The 23,772-nt window shown below is 44.9% G+C and overlaps 1 protein-coding gene and 1 pseudogene across 3 annotated transcripts in view; one reads left to right on the forward strand and one right to left on the reverse strand.

Moving 5' to 3' along the window:
- Positions 1-23,772, reverse strand: part of LOC105044741 (LRR receptor-like serine/threonine-protein kinase GHR1) — a 38,262-nt gene that overhangs the window by 8,907 nt on the left and 5,583 nt on the right. The window contains exon 3 of one of the 3 annotated variants that reach the window (XM_073254464.1): positions 2,760-4,557. The exons of the other annotated variants lie outside the window; for them this stretch is intronic. Coding sequence (XP_073110565.1) covers positions 4,544-4,557 — 14 coding nt within the window. The 3' untranslated portion in view covers positions 2,760-4,543. Of the gene's footprint in view, positions 1-2,759; positions 4,558-23,772 lie in introns of those variants that run through there. 3 annotated transcript variants of the gene reach the window in all.
- On the forward strand, positions 18,763-20,484 carry LOC109504801 (uncharacterized; annotated as a pseudogene).

The following is a 23,772-nucleotide window of genomic DNA, read 5'->3' on the forward strand; positions in this document are numbered from 1 at the left end:
CTGGACCCCCTGGCAGGCCGCAGTAACGACCATGACTCTGCTCCACTTCCTGCGACAGATTCCGCGCAGCTCCATCACTCCCTGGCATGCCGCAGTAACGGCCACGACTCTGCTCCACTTCCTGCGACGGATTCCGCGTGGCTCCATCACTCCCTGGCATGCCGCAATAACGGCCACGACTCTGCTCCACTTCCTACGACGGATTCCGCGCGGCTCCATCACTCCCTGGCAGGCCGCAGTAACGGCCACGACTCTGCTCCACTTCCTGCGACGGATTCCTCGCGGCTCCATCACTCCCTGGCATGCCGCAGTAATGGCTACGACTCTGCTCCACTTCCTGCGACGGATTCCGCACGGCTCCATCACTCCCTGGCAGGCCGCAGTAACAGCCACGACTCTGCTCCACTTCCTGCGACAGATTCCGCACGGCCCCATCACTCCCCGGCAGACCACAATAATGGCCACGAGTCTGCTCCACTTCCTGCGACGGATACCGCGCAGTTCCTCCACCCTCTGGCAAGTCGCGACAACGGACGCCGCTCCACTCCCCGCAACAGACTCCACGTGGCATGTCCCGGTGATGGCCACGATTCCACTCCACTACTCTTCACAACAAACTCCTCCTGATCCCGAGCAGCCCTGTCACGCCCCCGACCCGAGATTGTGAATCGAGGGTCATGGCAACCACCGCATACTTATGAAGAACTCTCTCCATAAGCATGCAAGGCATCTCATCACGATATCAATGCATCACAGCAGAATAAATTCAAATAATTATTATTCAACTTTAATTCAAGTAATTAAAATAAATATCTTACATCCGATAAAATTTTACTAAAAATAAAATAATAGATCTAAGTTCAATGAAGTTGACAATGCTAAATCTCGCCTCTAAAAGTTCTGTCCCAATATTTCTTCCCACGCTCGAAATTAATTATCTGAATCTGAAAAATAGAAAGAAAGATAATGAGCTAGACAGCCCAGTAAGTAACAAATATCTCTATCAGATAATTCAGATATTATATAATTTTCAAGAATAATATTGCAAATAAACATAAGAGTATATTTCATGCTGATTTAATACAAATCAAATATTTTCAAATATTCACATATAATATAATCATAAATCCGATTCGATTCAAAACACTCGTAACTCAACAGCCTTGACTATGACCAACGTTTAACCCCCATTGACGGAGTCCACAAAATACTAGCGCACAACCCCCACTGGCAGGGTCCACAAACACCAGCGCACAACCCCCACTGGCAGGGTCCACAAACACCAGCGCACAACCCCCACTGGCAAGGTCCACTGAGTACCAACATATAATCCCCATTGGCGGGGCCCACTGAAACATAGTTAGGCTGAGAGTATAAATCCGATCTGTATCAAAACACTGTATCATAATATATCATAATTTTTCACTGACCATGTGCATAAATCGATATACCATAACATTTAAAAAGTACTTTTCTCTCAAAACATAATTTCATAAATCATGCATAATTTCAGAGAATAATTATTTATTTTCAGAATAAATATGGAATATCTCGAGAAGATGATTCATTACTTACCTTTCATGGAGCACTGAATGAACAGATCGACTAACTTCTAGGAGATTCTTCCGTGCCTATTATCCAAAATTATATTTTTACATTAATTTTAATTCAAAATTCAATCTAAACAGATCCTAAATCAAAACCTCACTTAAAATCAGACTCTTCCCTAAACTCGATCAAAATCATCAAATGAAACCTTCCACTACGCTAATCCTAGAGGAATAACTTTAGAGAGAGAAGAATCCATCAAGAGAGAGAAACAATCTAGAGAGAGAAAATTCTAGAGAGAGAAAGTAGAGAGAGAAAGTCCAATTTGAGAGAGAGAAAGTAAGGGTTCAGACTGAAAGAAGAGAGAGAAGAGAGAGAAACTCTCTCTCTCATCATTTTTTTATTTATTTTATTTTATTATTTATTTATTTATTTATTTATTTATTTTTCTTTTCTTTTCTTTTCTTTTTCTCTTTTTCTTCTTTTTCTTCTTTTTCTTCTTTTTCTTTCCTTTTTCTTTTCTTTTCTTTTTCTCTTTTTCTTCTTTTTCTTTTTTTTTTCTTTTCTTTTTCTCTTTTTCTTCTTTTTCTTGTTTTTTCTTCTTTTTCTTTTCTTTTCTTCTTTTTCTTCTTTTTCTTTTTTTTTTCTTCTATTTTCTTTTCTTCTTTTTCTTCTTTTTCTTCTTCTTCTCTCGGGCTCCTTCCAGGCGGAACAGGGGACGGCAGTCCCCTCCTTGTGCCGAGCCGTTCAGGCCGTGGCCGCCGCGACGGAGGCCGACGGCAGAGGAGGGCCACTCCCCCGGTTACGGAGGAGCATGGCCGGCGGTCGATTGCAATCGCCGGCGCCGGAAAATCCAAGGAAAAAGAGATCGAAACAGAGGTCTCTTTTCCGATCAAAAATCGGCGACTCCCGTCGCCGGCAGCCGCGCACAAGGGCACGGGAGGAAGGGGAAGGAAGAGAGGAAGAGAAGGGAAACTCACCTCGGCCTCCGGTGACCCCACCGGCGAGAAATCACGGCGAGAGCAAAACGGTTGTCCGCGGCTCCAAATCAAAAAATAGGGAGAAAGAGAGGGAAAGAGGGTCGGTGATCGGCTTCTAGGGAAAGGGGGGGCTTCTTATAGAGGGCCCTAGGACTTCGAGAGGTCCTAGGACTCCCAATTTGCCCGGGTCTCGCCGGAGAAGAAGACTCCTATCGGGAGTCTTCTTCCCGATTTTTCCTCTGTTTTTTTTTTTTTTTTTTTGAATGGGCTTGGGTCTTAGATAGTTGGGCTTGGGTTTGGTTTTGGACTATGACATTCTTCACCCCTAAAAAGAAATTTCGTCCTCAAAATTTTTCATACCTATCACCAGTGTATTGGAAGCCTATGCATTCTGTTGAGTAAGCGCATAAACTCTTCTCTGGGTTTTAGAAATCTGTCCACCACCCTTATGTTGTCCTTCATAAGTTCTTTGGCCAACTTGATTTTCAGTATTTAGCGGGCAGCTAGCAATTTTATGATCCATCTGACCACATTTGAAACAAGCACCTGTATTCCAATAGCAATCCTTGTCTGCATGATTTTTGCCACATCTGGAGCACTGCTCACCATCAATCTGTTGAGTCTTATTATCTATTGCTCCCTTAGCTGATCTTTTGATGTTTTTATTATTCTGCCCTTGTGTATCATTTGATTTTGCTTTCTTTCCCTTTCCATGCGTTCTTCATTGACTTCCCTTTCAATTATCAGTGCTTTGTTTACCACATCTGCATAAGTTGTCAATTCATATGGAACCACTTGTTTTCGAATCTCAGTTCTCAGTCCCATCTCAAACTTGTGAACACGTTCTTGCTCACCATCCACTAATCTCGAAGCAAATTTTGCTAACTCTGTAAATTTTGCTTCATATTCAGTCACACTCATACCCTTTTGCTTCAAATAAATAAACTCTTGCTCTTTCTGGATCCTTATATTCCGACGAAAATATTGATCGTAGAATGCAACCCGAAATCTTTCCCAGATAAGTATTTCGCCGTCTTGTTCATGCTTGCGCTGTAGTCGCTGACATCAGTTGTATGCTTCTCCTTGTAGTAAATAAGCTGCATATCGAATCTTTTCTTCATCAAGACACTCTTGGACAGCGAAGGCCTTCTCCATCTCCATTATCCAGTTATCAGCCTCCAGAGGTTCAGTAGTCCCCTTGAAAGCTGGAGGAGCAAGCTTTTTAAATTCTGAAATGTTGTTCCGTTGTACTGGTTGCTCTCCATGTTGTGGTGGTGGATGCTGATGTTGTTGTGTATCTCGTTGTATCTGCTGTTGTTCAAGCATTTGCTGCTGTATTTGTTGTTGTGCTTGTACCATTCTGATTAGGATCTGCATTAACTGAGCCATATCTGGTTCTTGACGTGCTCTCGAAGTACTCCCATTAAGATCTACGACTCCCTCCTCCTGAGGGGTGCCACTGGTCAGATGGGGAGTGTTACCATCCCAAGGTTGTGATGTTTCTCTTGCAATTCCTTGAGTAGTTCTTGTCATTCTACGGGGAGGCATGATAACCTTGTAGTAATAAAACCTTATTAGGTTCATTTATCTATTTGTTAGGATGGGTATATTATGATGCTCATATTTTAACGTCCCAATATTCCTAATATTTACCCACCTATACTCATACTATGTCAAATTCTATGTGTCATAATTTATCCACTTATGCTCTGATACCATATTAATTGTCACGCCCCCGACCCGAGATTGTGAATCGAGGGTCATGGCAACCGCCGCATACTTATGAAAAACTCTCTCCATAAGCATGCAAGGCATCATCTCATCACGATATCAATGATCACAGCAGAATAAATTCAAATAATTATTATTCAACTTTAATTCAAGTAATTAAAATAAATATCTTACATCCGATAAAATTTTACTAAAAATAAAATAATAGATCTAAGTTCAATGAAGTTGACAATGCTAAATCTCGCCTCTAAAAGCTGTCCCAATATTTCTTCCCACGCTCGAAATTAATTATCTGAATCTGAAAAATAGAAAGAAAGGTAATGAGCTAGACAGCCCAGTAAGTAACAAATATCTCTACTAGATAATTCAGATATTATATAATTTTCAAGAATAATGTTGCAAATAAACATAAGAGTATATTTCATGCTGATTTAATACAAATCAAATATTTTCAAATATTCACATATAATATAATCATAAATCCGATTCGATTCAAAACACTCGTAACTCAACAGCCTTGACTATGACAACGTTTAACCCCCATTGGCGGGGTCCACAGAATACCAGCGCACAACCCCCACTGGCAGGGTCCACCAAGTACCAACGTATAATCCCCATTGGCGGGGCCCACTGAAACATAGTTAGGCTGAAAGTATAAATCCGATCTGTATCAAAACACTTTGTATCATAATATATCATAATTTTTCACTGACCATGTGCATAAATCGATATACCATAACATTTCAAAAGTACTTTTCTCTCAAAACATAATTTCATAAATCATGCATAATTTCAGAGAATAATTATTTATTTTCAGAATAAATATGGAATATCTCGAGAAGATGATTCATTACTTACCTTTCATGGAGCACTGAATGAACAGATCGACTAACTTCTAGGAGATTCTTCCATGCCTATTATCCAAAATTATATTTTTACATTAATTTTAATTCAAAATTCAATCTAAACAGATCCCAAATCAAAACCTCACTTAAAATTAGACTCTTCCCTAAACTCGATCAAAATCATCAAATGAAACCTTCCACTACGCTAATCCTAGAGGAATAACTTTAGAGAGAGAGGAATCCATCAAGAGAGAGAAACAATCTAGAGAGAGAAAATTCTAGAGAGAGAAAGTAGAGAGAGAAAGTCCAATTCCAGAGAGAAAGTAAGGGTTCAGATTGAAAGAAGAGAGAGAAACTCTCTCTCTCATCATTTTTTTATTTATTTTATTTTATTATTTATTTATTTATTTATTTATTTATTTTTCTTTTCTTTTCTTTTTCTCTTTTTCTTCTTTTTCTTCTTTTTCTTCTTTTTCTTTCCTTTTTCTTTTCTTTTCTTTTCTTTTTCTCTTTTTCTTCTTTTTCTTTTTTTTTCTTCTTTTTCTTTTCTTTTCTTCTTTTTCTTCTTTTTCTTTCCTTTTTCTTTTCTTTTCTTTTCTTTTTCTTCTTTTTCTTTTTTTTCTTTTCTTTTCTTTTCTTTTTCTCTTTTTCTTCTTTTTCTTTTCTTTTTCTCTTTTTCTTCTTTTTCTTTTTTTTCTTCTTTTTCTTTTCTTTTCTTCTTTTTCTTTTTTTTTCTTCTTTTTCTTTTCTTTTCTTTTTCTTCTTTTTCTTCTTCTTCTTCTCTCGGGCTCCTTCCAGGCCGAACAGGGGACGGCAGTCCCCTCCTTGTGCCGGGCCGTTCAGGCCGCGGCCGCCGCAGCGGAGGCCGACGACAGAGGGGGGCCACTCCCCTGGTTACGGAGGAGCATGGCCGGCGGTCGATTGCGATCACCGGCGCCGGAAAATCCAAGGGAAAAGAGACCAAAACAGAGGTCTCTTTTCCGACCAAAAATCGGCGACTCCCGTCGCCGGCAGCCGCGCACAAGGGCACGGGAGGAAGGGGAAGGAAGAGAGGAAGAGAAGGGGAACTCACCTCGGCCTCCGGTGACCCCACCGGCGAGAAATCACGGCGAGAGCAAAACGGTTGTCTGCGGCTCCAAATCGAAAAATAGGGAGAAAGAGAGGGGAAGAGGGCCAGTGATCGGCTTCTAGGGAAAGGGGGGGCTTCTTATAGAGGGTCCTAGGACTTCGAGAGGTCCTAGGACTCCCAATTTGCCCTGGTCTCGCCGGAGAAGAAGACTCCTAGGTTTTTCCTTTTTTTTTTTTTTTTTTTTTTGAATGGGCTTGGGTCTTAGATAGTTGGGCTTGGGTTTGGTTTTGGGCTATGACAAGCCCACTGTCAGACGGTTACAAACATCTCTATCAGTCTGTTGCCCCCACCGCCTATAAAAGGGAGACCCTAGATACGTTATTCTCTAAGCTCTAATTTCTATCCCAGAAACTCTGTTAAAATTTTCGTTCGAGCACTCCATTCTTGTTGAGACAGAGAACTGACTTGAGCATCGGAGGATCTTGCCGGAGCAACCCCAACTCCGGTTTAGACTTCTTTTGCAGGTCCTGACGGCGAAAGCGACTCCCTCAACTCCAGCTTCTCCGACGCAGACGAATTTTTGCACCAACATGATTGGCGCTAGAGGAAGGGGCTGTGCCTTCGCAGTACCCTTATTTTTAAAGGAGCGCTCAACGGGACCGCCTCCGGTCATCTTTTCCGACGTCCTCTCCTCCTTCCCTCACTAGATCTTCGCCCGATGCCTCCTCGCAAAGCATCCACGCGGCGATCCACGACCTCCGCGGCCAGATCTCAGGCTCCGGCCTCACCTCCAATTTCCCAGCCTCCTCCCCCTCCTCCGGCAACGGCGGTTGGCGCGGAACAATTCGACCTACTGGTGCAGCAAGTCAGAGGCCTCACTGAAGCTGTGCAGGCCATACAACAGTAGCAGCAGCCGCAGGCATCAGTGCGACTGGAGAGAGCGTCACCAAAACTCCAAAATCCGACGGTAGGACAGGCCACTTGGGCCAGCCGCCCCGTCTTTCCCGGAAAGACGAATCCGAGGGTGGAGAGCCCTCAGTCAGATCACGATTCCACCCCTGGAAGATCTCTACCTCCATTCTGCCAGAAAATCCTCGAAACCCGTAGTCAAGAGGATTTCCTAGACCGGAGGCTCCAGGAGATGAACCGGCGGATCGAAGAACTCCGCCACGCTCCCCCCGCTTATGGTGAGGACATTTGTACTGACCCTCCCTTTTTTTTAAATGATCATGCAGGAACCGATCCCGCCAAACTTCAAGCTCCCTCAATTTGAAAGCTACGACGGGACTTCAGACCCAGTTGACCACCTGGAGGCCTTCCGGACAATGATGCTGCTTCATGGCGCGCCCGACGCCATTCTATACCGAGCCTTCCCATCCACCTTGAAGGGAGCGGCGAGAAACTGGTACTCGACGCTGAAGTCGGGTACCATCTTTTCTTTTGATCAGATGAGCCACCACTTTGTGGCTCATTTTGTTAGCAGCCGACATCCCCGGAAGGGTTCGGAGTCCCTCATCAACATCAAGTAGAGAGAGGGGGAGTCCATTCAGGCCTACATCAACCGTTTCAATGTCGCTGCGTTGGAGGTCCGGAACTTGGACCAATCGATAGCGATGGCCGCCCTGAAAGGCGGCCTTCAGAAGAACGACCTTTTATTCTCCCTGGAAAAGTACCCCAGGGATTTTGCTGACCTGTTGGCTCGGGCCGAAGGGTACGCCCGAGCGGAAGAAGCCTTCAAAATGAAGGATGAGGAGACCGCGAGAGAGCGGCAGGTGGGAGACTCGAGTAAGCCCGCAGTCGAAAAAGGGCCGAGAGAAGCTCGGCCACGTTCTCGAACTCCTCCCGGGCACAAGCACATCCAGTCTCCTCCCCGAGCACGCAGGCAGGGAAGCCCGGAGCGCCGGGCTCGGCGGGGCTCTCCCCCAAGAAGATTCCGCAGCTATACCCTCCTCAACGCATCGAAAACCCAGGTGCTAATGGAGGTCAGAGAGCAGCTCCCAAGGCCAGAGAGGATGCGCACGCACCCCGGGAAGCGCAATCCTAACAAGTTCTGCCTCTACCATCGTGACCACGGCCACGACACGGAGGAATGCATCCAGCTCCGAGACGAGATCGAGGAGCTCATCCGACGAGGTCGACTCGATAGGTTCATTTGATGCCGGCCTGAGGATAGAGAAGATCGGCCAAGGGCCCTGCCGCAGCCTGAGCCGCCAAAGAGGGAAGAGCAGCCCGGAGATCGGCCTCCAGTTGGGATCATCAACTCCGTCTCTGGAGGACCTTGACGGGAAGCAGACCTTCCACAGCCCTAGGGTTTGAAAACTTGTAAATGTATTGCGAACGATCCCACTTTAAATCAAGATTTCTTTCAGACTTGCACATCTTTCCCTTTTTGGCATAGACTTGTAACGACAGGGGACGACCCCATCGGACAACAAAACAAACCCCAATGTGGGCAAAGTCGAAGGCCCGATTATTTGTAGACCGGATGGGGGGAGAGGCCATACAGCGCACATATGCGCCCCCACAGCCATGTTAGGGACAGGAGGAGAACCTCCCCTAACATGAGCAAGGTCGAAGGCCCGGTTATTTGTAGATCGGATGGGGGAAGAGGCCGTACAGCGCCCATATGCGCCCCCACAGCCATGTTAGGGACAGGAGGAGAACCTCGCCCTAACATGAGCAAAGTCGAAGGCTCGATTACCCTTAGACCGGATGGGGGGAGAGGCCCTGCAACGCCCACATGTGCCCCCACAACCCTGTTAGGGACAGGAGGAGAACCTCGCCCTAACTTGAGCAAAGTCGAAGGCCCGATTACCCTTAGACCGGATGGGGGGAGAGGCCAAGCAGCGCCCATATGCGCCCCCACAGCCATGTTAGGGACAGGAGGAGAACCTCGCTCTAACATGAGCAAAGTCGAAGGCCCGGTTACCCTTAGACCGGATGAGGGGAGAGGCCCTGCAACGCTCGTATGTGCCCCCACAGCCCTGTTAGGGACAGGAGGAGAACCTCGTCCTAACTTGAGCAAGGTCGAAGGCCCGGTTACACTTAGACCGGATGGGGGGAGAGGCCCCGCAACACCCATATGTGCCCCCATAGCCCTGTTAGCGACAAGAGGAGGACCTCGTCCTAACCTGAGCTAAAATCGATTACATCAGAAATAGAGGAAGAACCCCGTCCTGATGCCAATTGAGATCTGGTCATTTAAGACCAGATAAGAAGAAGGGAACCTTACCGGCGACCCCTTCGCGCTCCCGCGACCCCACCAAAAGCGGAGGGAAAACCCTCACTCGAAAAAAAGAAAAAAGAAAAAGGGGAGGAGAGTTAAAAAGGAAAGCGACGAACTGCATCAGCGACGAATGGAAAACGAATCGCATCGAAGATGCGAGGAACCTCGTCTCAGCGAGGATTGGAGTTCTTATCAAAATCCCCGGCCTTCAAGAAAGCTCTCAACACAGACCAGAGATAAGACGGCTTCCTCGGGGTGACGAGAAGCTCGGGCCTCCGATCTCGAACTCTGAAAGGGGGCGTCAAACCCGAGCGGCCCCGGGCAAGTCTGCGGCCGTGGACAAAAGGACAGGTCAATGCGACGGCAATCGGGTACCTCCGAACAGCATCGATATCGAGCAAGGCAAAATCGAAAGAAGCTCGACAAATGACAATTCAACATGCGAGTAAAAGAGATAACGGAAAATTCTCTTCTCATGTCGTTAATTAAGTATACATCACAGAGCCCTTAAGGCTGAGGAAGGAAGGCGACCGGAAAAACGAGCCGACGCGGCAACGACCAGAAACCTCCAGGCAACATCGACAAAAAAAAAAAAAGGAAGGGGGGAGAAGAAGAGAGGAAGCAGACGAAAAGGAAAAGAGGAGAGAAATACGACAATAACAATGGTGAATGAAAGAAGTTCGGCAGGCAACAATAACAAAATCTCCTTCTCATTCTCGATTAACAAGATGTACGTTACAAGACCTTAAGGGCCGAGGAAAAAGAACATTGCTACAAGACTTGAAAGGAACACGTTAGGGACCACTTCAAGCTCTCGGCTTCTCCTTCCAGTTCCGTCCTTTTTAGCAGTATTTTCCAGTGCGTGATAAACCCCTCTGCTCTCGCCCCCCACCTCGTTCCGCTCCATTGCCGAAGCCCCAACCCTAGGGGGAAAAGGGGGGATAGAATTCAAAGGACAGCGACGGCGACGGCAGCGGCGACGGCGACCTGCTTCAAGAAGAACCGGAGGTACCCCGGAGGCCGCAGTGGCGCCGGAGGCATGCACCACCACCGTGTGCGCCACGACAGCCACCATCCTAGGTACTTCGGCAAGGTCGGCATGCGCTACTTCCACCGTCCCCGCAACAAGTTCTACTGCCCCACCGTCGGCGCCGACCGCTTCTGATCCCTCGGCCCCGACGACGTCAAGAATCCCACCACAGCTTGTGACGACAACTCTGCCCCCTTGACCGGTGTCACCCCGTTCAACTACTCCGAAATTCTCGGGCGGAACGCGCTCACCGGCTGTTTTCGTTATTAAATCCCTGTTGTTGAAGGAATTCTCCCTCGAGCCCCCTTTGAGGCGGTGGGAACCCTCAGTGACAGTTCGACAGCCGAAGAATTCGCAGGCCGCTGTTTTCCCCCTCCTACTCCTCTTGATCCGTGGCATCCTCTCGAGGTTGGCCTCCTAGGCAGAAGCCCCAGCGGGAGAACCCCCCGAAGGGGCTCGGAAGACTGAAGGCGGCGGGGTGCCGGCGGAGATGGCGAAGACCGGTGCGAAGAGTGCTTAGAGTCGAAAAGGGCGCCAATGGAGTGACTAAACTCTCAGACAGAAAAATGATGTCGACTCTCAGGCGAAGTGAAGCCCTTGGAGGGAAGGAGGGGGGCTTCAATAAGCGACGGGGCCTGGCGCAGTTATGGTGGCGGATATCCCTAAGTCCATCGGGGCCCGCCACGTGTCCCACTCACCGTGACGTAAGGCTGGCTGCTAGCGGGACCATTATGGTGTGGCGCTTAGGACTACGCTCTGGGGGAATTCCGAAAGGACTCTTCGGATCGCCCTAATCGGAAAAAGACTCCAGCACACGCGCATTGAATGCCAAGATTTTCGAGGGCGATCGTGTGCAGAATTCAAGGAAACAACTTCGGCTGTGAAAATTTTCCTGTACTTCGTTCGAAACTCGAACTCGAAAGTAGGAGGACTGGTGTTGGGTATAAAATACCCTCCAGCCGAAGTTCGTGACAAGAGTGACCCTCCGGGGATTCTACCGACTTCCGACCTTCGGCTACATCTCTCCGAACCTCTCTGGCGGCCGAGCCTCCGCAACACTCCCAAGTTTTGCCGACGGATAAGCCCCCACCAGCGTCGACCGGATTCTTCACGACGGACGGACTCCACCCAAGTTTCCACGATGATCGACCGCCTTCTAGACTCCGTCCAGACTCCTATGGGAGCCGGACTTCGTCCCCGACTTCGGCTGCAGGAAGACTCCGTCCAGACTCCTACGGGAGCCGGACTTCGTCCCCGACTTCGGCTGCAGGAAGACTCCGTCCGGACTCCTACGGGAGCCAGACTTCGTCCCCGACTTCAATTGCAGGTAGACTCCGTCCGGACTCCTACGGGAACCGGACTTCGCCCTCAACTTCAATTGCAGGTAGACTTCGTCCGGACTCCTACGGGAGCCGGACTTCGTCCCCGACTCCGGCTGCAGAAAGACTTCGCCCGGACTCCTACGGGAGCCGGACTTCGCCCTCGACTTCAATTGCAGGTAGACTCCGTCCGGACTCCTACGGGAGCCGGACTTCGCCCTCGACTTCAATTGCAGGTAGACTTCGTCCGGACTCCTACGGGAGCCGGACTTCCCCCTCGACTTCAATTGCAGGTAGACTTCATCCGGACCCCTACGGGAGCCGGACTTCGTCCCCAACTTCAATTGCAGGTAGACTTCGTCCGGACTTCGTCCCCGACTCCGACTGCAGGAGGACTTCGCCCAGACTCCTACGGGAGCCGGACTTCACCCTCGACTTCAATTGCAGGTAGACTTCGTCCGGACTCCTACGGGAGCCGGACTTCGTCCCCGACTTCAATTGCAGGTAGACTCCGTCCGGACTCCTACGGGAGCCGGACTTCGTCCCCGACTTCGGCTGTAGGAAGACTTCGTCCGGACCCCTACGGGAGCCGGACTTCGTCCCCAACTTCAATTGTAGGTAGACTTCGTCCGGACTTCGTCCCCGACTCCGGCTGCAGGAAGACTTCGCCCGGACTCCTACGGGAGCCGGACTTCGCCTTCGACTTCAATTGCAGGTAGACTTCATCCGGACTCCTACGGGAGCCGAACTTCGTCCCCGACTTCAATTGCAGGTAGACTCCGTTCGGACTCCTATGGGAGCTGACTTCGTCCCCGACTTTGGCTGCAGGAAGACTCTGTCCGGACTCCTACGGGAGCCGGACTTCGTCCCCGACTTCGGCTGCAGGAAGACTCCGTCCGGACTCCTATGGGAGCCGGACTTCATCCCTGACTTCAATTGCAGGTAGACTCCGTCCGGACTCCTACGGGAGCCGGACTTCGCCCTCAACTTCAATTGCAGGTAAACTTCGTCCAGACTCCTACAGGAGCCGGACTTCGTCCCCGACTCCGGCTGCAGGAAGACTTCGCCCGGACTCCTACGGGAGCCGGACTTCGCCCTCGACTTTAATTGCAGGTAGACTCCGTCCGGACTCCTACGGGAGCCGGACTTCGCCCTCGACTTCAATTGCAGGTAGACTTCGTCCGGACTCCTACGGGAGCCGGACTTCGCCCCCAACTTCAATTGCAGGTAGACTTCGTCCGGACTCCTACGGGAGCCGGACTTCGTCCCCAACTTCAATTGCAGGTAGACTTCGTCCGGACTCCTACGGGAGCCGGACTTCGTCCCCGACTCCGGCTGCAGGAAGACTTCGCCCGGACTCCTACGGGAGCCGGACTTCGTCCTCGACTTCAATTGCAGGTAGACTTCGCCCGGACTCCTACGGGAACCGGACTTCGTCCCCGACTTCAATTGCAGGTAGACTTCGTCCGGACCCCTACGGGAGCCGGGCTTCGTCCCGACTTCGACTGCGAGAAGACTTCGTCCGGGCTCCTACGGCAGCCGGACTCCTAGCTCCTACGGCAAGTGGTCCTCGCCCGCCGCCTTAACGCCCAAGGCACCCAACAAGATTTGCAGCATCCGAGCTCCTCTCAAATGGGTAGCTAGCCACCTCTCTCCGCCAGACACCCCAACCGAACTTCGGCCGACGGGCCTGGACCCCCTGGCAGGCCGCAGTAACGGCCATGACTCTGCTTCACTTCCTGCGACAGATTCTGCGCGGCTCCATTACTCCCTGGCATGCCGCAGTAACGGCCACGACTCTGCTCCACTTCCTGCGACAGATTCCACGTGGCTCCATCACTCCCTGGCATGCTGCAGTAACGGCCACGACTCTGCTCTACTTCCTGCGACGGATTCCGCGCGGCTCCATCACTCCCTGGCAGGCCGCAGTAACGGCCACGACTCTGCTCCACTTCCTGCGACAGATTCCGCGCGGCCCCATCACTCCCCGACAGACCACAATAATGGCCACGAGTCTGCTCCACTTCCTGCGACGGATACCGCGCAGTTCCTCCACCCTCTGGCAAGTCGCGATAACGGACGTCGCTCCACTCCCCGCAACAGACTCCACGTGGCATGTCTCGGTGATGGCCACGATTCCACTCCACTACTCTTCACAACAAACTCCTCTTGACCCCGAGCAGCCCACTGCCAGACGGTTACAAACATCGCTATCAGTCTGTTGCCCCCACCGCCTATAAAAGGGGGACCCCAGATACGTTATTCTCTAAGCTCTAATTTCTATCCCAGAAATTCTGCTAAAATTTTCGTTCGAGCACTCCATTCTTGTTGAGGCAGAAAACTGACTTGAGCGTCGGAGGGTCTTACCGGAGCAACCCCAACTCCGGTTTAGACTTCTTTTGCAGGTCCCGGCGGCGACCGCGACTCCCTCGACTCCAGCTTCTCCGACGCAGGCGGATTTTTGCACCAACAGTTCTGTTTGGCCTTCTCTGGTCCTGCTCGATCTCTCCCTGAGATGCTGTTTTTTTTTGCTGCTGCTTGTTTTTTCTGATCTTCCCTAGTGCTGCTCGGCTTCTCTTAGGAAGTGATCTTTGTTGGTAACTTCTGATCTTATCTCCTTTTCTTCCGGTGGTGCTTTCTTTTAGTGGCAAACATGTCTTCCTTTATCACAATACTACCGATCGTTAACATCAAAACTCTTGTACCATTAGAACTCACAGATTCTACATATTTGGTGTGGAAACAAATTTTTTTAAATATCTTAGAGAGTTTTGGTGTTACTTCGCATGTAGATGGGACCAGTATTATCCCTTTTCAAATTATTGAAATAACCAATAAGAAGACAATTGTGAATCCAAAGTATTTAGTATGGAAGAAGATAGATACCACCATACTTTCCTGGATTAATGCTACTTTGTCTTTTAACATACCACAAATGGTCATATCCAATTCACCCAAAAGAACCCATGATGTATGAAAAATCATTGAGGCATACTTTCTTGACAAGATTGCCTCTGTGGCCTTTTCTTTGAAATCTGAGTTATAAAGCATCAAGAAAGAATCAATGGGCATGAGTGAATATATGCAAAAAATTAAATCCATAGGGGATGTCCTCTAGGCAATTAGTGAAGTCGAGTCGAATCATAATTTGATTATGACTGTTCTTCTAGGACTACCAAAGGAATATAGAGGATTTGTAAGTACATTAAACACACAGAGGATGAAACCTACTTTTGAGCAACTTCGACCACTTCTAATGCAAGAAGAAACTGAAGTTCAGTGCCGTGCCGGATTGACGACACCACCTACTCCTTCCACCACTGAAGGAGAAGTCCTTTATGCAAATCACAGTCGAGGTCATCGCGATGGACATAGGGGTAGTTTTCGCGGAGGCCGAGAGGATAGTGTGGCAGACATAATTCAAATCCTGATTGTGGATACAATAGAGCATACACACATTCTCAGCCCTTTCCTCATCCTAATCGACCTAACCAACAACCCCATATTCCACGATCTGGCACACAGCCAAATATGTGAAAAATTTAATCATTCTACTTTTCAATGCTGGCAACGCTTCAACCATGTTTTCACCGCAAATGATATTCCTCAGACCTTCACTGCTATGAGCCTTCAGAAGCCTGGTAAGGAAGTTTGATATCCATACACTGGAGCATCTAATCATATGACTGCTAATCCTGGTATTCTCTCTTTCTCTAAACCTTATAATGGGCATGAAAAAATTCTAGTTGGTAATAAAAATTTAATTCATATTACTCAGATTGGTGAAACACGTTTGAGTACTCCTTCCAACTCTTTTGCTCTTAAAAATGTTCTCATTTTTTCTTCTATTAAAAGAAATTTATTTTCTGTTCGTCAATTTCGTCATGATAATAATTCTTATTTTGAATTTGACTCTTCTAATTTTTCTATAAAGGATCTGAAAATAGGAAAGGAGCTTCTCAGATGCCATAATTCGGAAACTTCAGTTTATTCAATTTCTTCTAGAGTTGCAAATGTCAGGAATAAGCAACGATCGGTCTTTGTTGCATCTAGATTTGGTAAAAATATTTGGCATAGACAGTTAGGTTATCCCAGTCTTGCTGTTCTTTCTAAATTGTTAAAGAAAATAAAGTTGTTTTTAATGGTCATTCTGAACTCAAATTATCTATTTGCAATACATGCAATATGAAAAAACATGTCAAACTTTTTTTTTATGATTCTGAATCAAAATTTGCTTTTCCTTTTCAACTTATGCATTCAGATGTATGGCAGGCACCTGTTCCCTCTATTTTTAGATATAAATATTATATCATATTTATGGATGATTATTTCCATTATTCTTGGATTTACTTTTTAAAATTTAAACATGAGATTTTTGAAAAATTTTTAGAATTTCAAGCAATGGTTGAAAATATTTTTCATCACAACATTAAAATTCTTCAATATGATAACGGTAAGGATTATGTACATAAAAAATTCTCGGCACTGTATTCACAGACTAAGATTATTCAGAGATTCTCATGTCCTCACACATCACAACAAAATGGTATTGCCAAGAGGAAATATAGACATTTATCCAATATTATTTGAAGTCTTCTTTTTCAAGCTTGCATGCCTCTTCGCTTTTGGGTAGAGGCCATACAAACTGCCATTTTTCTTATAAATCATACTCCACTTGTTGGTTTGAATGGAAAATCATAATACAATGCTTTGCATAGTTGTGTCCCTTCTGACTTACAACTTGTAAAAATTTTTAGATATTTATGTTATCCTGATCTATAGGATATTGCCAAACATAAGCACTCTCTCCGATCACTCCCTTATGTATTATTGGGACTCTCAGATAAGCATAAAAAGTTTCGTTGCCTATATTCAATCACTAAAAAAATTTTCATTTCTAGACATGTTACCTTTGTTGAAACAATTTTTCCATATCCTTGTCTCTCCAAATTTTCTACATCTTCCATAACTGGTTCTACTGTTTTAGATTTTCATATGTTTCAAAATTTTCTTTCTAATCCTCCTTTACAGGGTGAGTCCTACTATTGATGCACTCTCTCGTTTCAATTTCATCCATATTTCTACTATTGATGGTCCTAGCACTTCTTATACCGACCGGTCCACTTTGACTATTTCACCAACCTTTAAGTCATTGACTCAATTTACTACCAAATTGAATCATGATGCCATACAAGTTAGAGATGAGAACCATACCACTACTGCTGGTCAGAAAGAGCTCCGAATCTATACCAAACGAACAACCTTTCGGACTGTTGCACCCACCATTACAGCCGACCCTGCTCCTACACCTTCAGAACCTCCCCTTTCCACTCCACCTGCTATAGACCTACCAGTTTCACCACCTTTATCTACTTCACCTATTGTTCCTCCTCCACCTTCTCGTACATATTCTATGCTCATCCGGTCCATCACAAAGGATATGACTGAGTTTACCTCCTTCCTCACTTTTAAGAGTTCTTCTCTTCCCATCGAGCCCAACTTTTTTACTGAGGCTTTTCAGGATGCAGGTTGGCATGCAGCTATGACCGAGGAATTTGATGTCTTATTGCCTAACTCTACTCGAAATCTTGTTCCTCCACCATCCATTAATCTCATTGGCTGCAAATGGATATACAAGATTAAGCAAAACGCAAATGATTTTCTTGAGCATCTCAAGCATGATTTTCGGAATCGTCCCAAACCGCCTGGTTCGGGGCGTTTCAAACCAAATCAACAGCCAAACGACCCGATTCGACCGTGAAAACCAACACAGAAAAAAATAAAAAAAATTAGCAAACCGCCTGATTTGGACCCGAACCAGGCAGTATGGGGATCGAACCGGGCGGTTCGGCCCTGTTTCAGACTGAACCAATCGGTTCGACTGTTTTAAGAGAAGGAAAGGCCTGAAAAAAAGCCGAAAGGCTTTCTCTCTGTTATTTCGATGTAGAAGAGGCATCTTTCGCCCCTTTTTCATTTCAAGAATGATCGAGAAATGCATGATCAAGCTTGATTAGAGACACGTATTCGATCTTAGCTCCCATCTTCACCTTCCCTGCTCTTTTTTTTTTTAATTCATGAAAAATGAAAAAACAAAAGAAAACTATATCAAAATTTTATTTTTTTATTTGATTTTAATATATGTTGTAGATCTATGGAAGATCTACACAATGACATTAAAATCATTAATTTTTGTTAAGTATATAATTTTTAAAATTAAAAATATATTTTCAAAATAAAAAATTATTTTAAAAAATAAAATTTGAAAAAGAATTATAAAATTAGATTATGAATGAAAGTCTTATAAGCTACTTTCAATATAAATTTGATGTCAATTGATCAATGTTTTGATGCATCTTGCGCATAGTGTTTTAGACCTAAATTTCGAAAAAAAAGTATTTTATCGCTCTCATGGACTAAGAAATTTATATGTAACATAAATGGTGGGATCCTACATGGGACTAGAATCAATTTTTTTTATAATTTTTTATTTTTTTAATATAATTATTTTTTATAATTTTTTATTTTTTTAATATAATTATTTTTTAAAAAATAATTAAAACAATTAAATAATTTAAAAAATATTAAAAAATTAGGTAAATAAAATCTATCATTTTTATGTAGTTATTAAAGTAACGTGCTTGTCAATTCTCAGAAATGGATTTATCGTGGAAAAAGAAGAATCCCGAATGTGACATTGGTTGGGAGCATTGGGAGATACTCTCAGGTCGGCATAATTATAGATGTAAATGGTGTGGCACAGAATTCAAAGAAGGGGTTATACGGTTGAAGTAACATTCGACTGGCAGCTATCCAGATATAGCTATGTGCCGTAAGTATCCATAGAAGGTCCGTCAGCTCATGAAGAAGCACTTCGCTGATTTTAAATTTAAAGCGATGAAGGAAAGAAATTTGAAGAAGAATGTAGAGGTGGACCGTCGAGCAGTCGAGCCACCTTTTTATCACTCTCGAAAGTCAAAGAAAGAACAAGGATCTGTTCCATTAGATGAGCAGGCATAGATCGATGCTGCCATTCGGACGAGTTTGGATAATCCGTGGCAACTAGAGAAGCTGGCCTGACATAGAGCTCGATTTAGGTCGTCAGTTTATGAGGACGGGTCAAGCTCAGAAAACAGTGCAGCTGAGCATGAGTCAGCACAGATTAGGATATTCTCAGTTAGAGAGCCCACCAGTAGAGGCACCAGCCATCTTGCATCCATATTGGGAGGATTTGATGGTAGAAAGAAGTCCTCCAGAGATATTCCAGAAGGAGCTACTTTTCATGATTTGGATCTACATGTCTTTCCTAATAAAGACTCTAAGCAATAGAGGATTGATACTATATTGAGGAAAGATAAGAAGAGGGATATGTAGAAAGCTATTGGATCGTGGTTTCACTTCAGTCATATCTCAACAAATGCAGCAGACAATCCGTATTATCGTACTGCCATTTCATCTATACAGATTGTCGGTCCAGATGTTGATCCTCCAAGACCAAGAGATATCCATGGTGAGCTTGTTGACAACAATAAAAAGGATTTAAAGAAGTGGATTGCCTCCTTTTAGAGCAAGTGGCCTGTATATGGATTGACTATGATGTGTGATGGTTGGACTGATCCTACTAGACGAAGCATCATTAACTTCTTGATATATTGTGATGGAAGAATATTTTTCCACAAGTCTGTTGATGCTTCAGCTGAGGTGCACGATACTAGCTACATCTTTAGATTGATGGAGGAGGTGATTGATCAGATAGGAGAGCGAAATATCGTGCAGATTGTCACAGATAATAGACCACAGTATAAGGCTGCAAGAGAGTTGTTAGAGCAGCAATCACATATTTTCTGGACCCCGTGTGCTGCACATTATATTGATCTGATGTTGATGGATATTGAAAAAATTCGTAGGATGCAGAAGGCAGTAGAGTCAGCACAGAGCATCATCAGATTCATTTATAACCATACATAGGTCCTATCATTGATGCGGCAGTATGTTGGAAGCGATATATTGAGACCAGGCATCACACGGTTTGCTACGAATTATATAGCACTTCATAGTCTCATTGATAAGAAAGTACAATTGCATCAGATGTTTGTTAGTACTGATTGGCAGGACAACATATATGCTAGGGCAGGCATTGAGGGGAGCACTATGGAGAGCTTGGTGATGAGGCAGTCATTCTAACAGCAGGCTGAGAGGATAGTGGCAGCTATCAAGCCGCTGTATGAAGTGCTCCGAGCTGTGGATGGTGAGCGATATCCTCAATTGGGCTTCCTATATCATATGATGGAAAGGATGAAGGAACAAATGAAGATGGCAGATCCAAAACATACAAATAAGTACATCAGGATCGTCGACAACCGATGGGGCTATTAGATGGGTAAAGAGTTGCACTTAGCAGGTAAGCAGCAAATCAAGAACCTTTTGAAAACTTATATAAATAAACTTAATCAATTATGACAATCTATGTGCAGCTTACTATCTGAACTTGAGGTTCCATTACGTCATACCTGGGATTGGCATGGATGAAGAGCTTTTGTTCGCCCTACGAAATGTCATAAACAAAATGAAGCCCAATGCAGACATTGCGGCTATGTGTCTTGAGCAAGTTAAGTTCAGTGATGTTTATTAGCTTAGCGATATCTTCAATAAATAAGACATTATAATAAATGATTTTTTTACAGATGAAAATATTTAGGGAGGGCACAGATTCATTTGGAACTAATGTAGCAGTCAGAAGCAAATCAAAGATGAATCCAGGTATATATCAATGTTTACTTTTATATTCAATCTTATTTTTGATTTCGCTGATTTCCAGTGATTTTGCAGCTGAATAGTGGGTGCATTTTGACGGATCTGCACGACATCTGAGGGATCTTGCCATCAAGATCCTATCCCAGATGGTTTCATCGAGTGGATGTGAGCACAACTGATCGACCTTTGCCCTTATCCACAGCAAGAAAAGGAACCATCTAAAATAAAAACGTCTCAATGATCTTGTATATGTGCACTACAATTTAAGATTGAGGCTCAAATTCATTCTGGAGAAAGTTCAGCTGAAGTACTCCGATCCGACTTGCATGATTTTGTTGCTGAAGATGAAGCTGAAGATCTGATGATCGGATGGGTTATGAGTCGTGCCCCTACTCTTGAAATTCAAGCTTGCTGTCGAATTCCGTGGCCGTAGGCTTGTTCCTCATCTACGTCACGGTGGTGTGGAGACGTCCAAAAAGCTCCGAAAGAAAGAGAAGGCAGCCTATAATAAAAGGTAGTTCGAGTAGGGAAGTCTACGGAAGGAGAGGAACTTTCACTGATGGACGGTTCTTCGTTGAGTCTACGGAAGGGTGGTGGTCGAGCACTCTTTTAGAGTTTGCAGCAGGATCCAGAGCTTGATCAACCAGGATCGCCTCCATGACCGGCCAATTTTGTTGCTAGCGAGGCTGGGGTGGACGCCGAGAGGTGGGCAAGCAAAAACATTCCACCTAAACTTCCAGTCGATTCGCCACAGCATTCGATTCACTCAGAGTTAAAGACCAAATAGAGCAGTGATGGTAGTTCTTCGACTGATCATGGATCTGATGATGGAGGGACCGAAAGATAGGAGATGCAGCCAGTTGGTGGTATTCGATTTACCGATGAGTCTCAGTTCACGCAACACCATGCAGGATAGGGACCACGGTGCATGTGCTGGTAGAGCCCGCGATGATATGATTTCATACAGACAACGGGCTCCGCGAGGTCGTTCAGGACATGATGCAGCTGCAGATGACCTCGCACGTGGAGTAGGATCCATAAATGTATCAGATTCATCTTCGTATTCTGAATCCTCCTGGCAGCAGCCATAACCACCATATGATCTTTTTGGATATGGATATGGATATGGTGCATCGCAGATATCCTCTAGTGGCTACTATCCTATGCAGCTCGGAACATCTTATGGATCAATTTTACTACCGGTATATTTGGATAGGCCCCTTCAAAGCCATATTATCAGTCCGAGGATATCGCTCAGAGCCAGGACCTCAGTGACACTTCGAGGTTGAGTTATGATCTAGCATGCCTACCTCTTGGAATGAGTGCAGCGGATTATCATGCTAAGTGGCTAGAAGGGTGGTCTGATGTTCCTCCTGAATATATAAATAATCTTAAAATTTATGCACATCGACGGTCGATCAGATTTTGATGATTGGTACATATTTTATATTTTTAAATTTTTTAATTAATTTAAGTATTTTAAGATCCAATGATATCTGATTTATGTATTGATTTAAGTATTTTTTCAATGATACAAACATTAGTTTGAATACAAGCACCAGAATTATAGAAGTACCTCAGACTTTGTAGTTCGGATATCGCTAGTTATAGTTCGGATATCGCTAGTTAAAAAGTGATCAAAAAATTGCAAGATCATAGATATACTTAATAAAATTGAAAGAGAAAAAGAGCTGCCAACTTGTCAGGGCTGTCAATCCAAACATCTAGTCTCTTCTTTGAATTATTTGTTACTTCGTAGAAAGATGGCATTTTTTTTTTATACTCATTCTTCCTAAAAACACAATTTGAGATCAAAAAATAGTTTTATTAATCAAAATTTCTCAAAAAATAAAAAAATCATTAAATACTCTTTAAAAAATAAAAAAATATGTTGGTACGGTATCGAACCGGTACCGTACCATACCAATCGACGACTGGAATGGCATCTGATACCGATTCCGAAAACTTTGATCTCAAGACTCGACTTGTGGCTCAAGACTACAAACAGCAACAGGATATTGATTTTGCATAATTTTTTTCACTGATCGTCAAGCCAACGACTATTATTCGTACTGTTATTCTATTGCTTTCTCCTTTGAGTGGCCGCTTCGACAACTTGATGTGAAGAATGCCTTTTTTCATAGTGTTTTCTTTGAAGAAGTCTATATGAAACAATCACCTGACTTTGTGAATCCTTCTTTTCCTCATCATGTCTGCCACCTACGGAAAGCCATCTATGGACTCAAGAAGACACCTCGAGCTTGATTTCGACGCTTTACTTTCTTTCTTTCTAAGATTGATTTTATTAAAAGTACTACAGATCCTTCCATGTTTATTTGTCGCTCCTCTTCTGGCACTCTCATTCTTCTCCTATATGTTGACAATATCATTGTTAATAGAAGCTCCTCCTCTCTTTTAGAGGCTCTCATAGACATTCTACAATGAGAGTTTGCAATGGACTTGGGACCTCTACATTATTTTTTGGGCATTGAAGTCACAAGCTCACTATCTGATCTTCATCTGACTCAACAGAAATACACACTTTAACTACTTGAGCGTCATGATTTTCTCACAAATAAACCAGTTGCTACTCTCTCCGAGTGCTCATCTCTGGACTCATGAATGGCGCCTTCTTGCAGATCCCTTTACTTATCATCAAATAGTTGGTGCTTTGCAATATCTTACTTTCACAAGATCTGACATCTCATATGTTGTTAATATGGTTGCTCAGTATCTCCATGCACCTCACGAGACACATATGCAAGCTGTTAAATATCTTTTTCGGTACATTCATAGGACACTATCCTATAGCATTTCCATCTCCCACTGTCTGAATCCATCACTTACTGGACTGGTTGTCCAGATACACGGAGGTCCACTTCGAGGTATTGCATATTTTTTGGACCTAATCTTATCTCCTGATCAGCTAAGAAGCAGCCAACCATTTCTCACTCTAGTTTTGAAGCAAAGTATCGATCTGTGGCCTACACATTGATCGAGACAGTCTGGATTCATTGGCTACTTCATGATCTTGGCGTCTCCTTATGACACTCTATTTGCATCTATTGTGATAATCTTAACACAATATATCTTTCTGTAAATCCTGTTTTACATGTCCATAGAAACACATTGAACTTGATCATCACCTTTTGCGGGAGAAAGTTCAATCAGGTGATTTGGATGTGGTCCATATCTCTTCTAACAAACAACTTGCTGACATTTTTACCAAATCTTTATCCACTTCTCGATTTTTAATTTTGCGCACCAGTCTTC

Source organism: Elaeis guineensis, chromosome 1 (genome assembly GCF_000442705.2).
Source record: "Elaeis guineensis isolate ETL-2024a chromosome 1, EG11, whole genome shotgun sequence".
Taxonomy (NCBI): Eukaryota; Viridiplantae; Streptophyta; class Magnoliopsida; order Arecales; family Arecaceae; genus Elaeis; species Elaeis guineensis.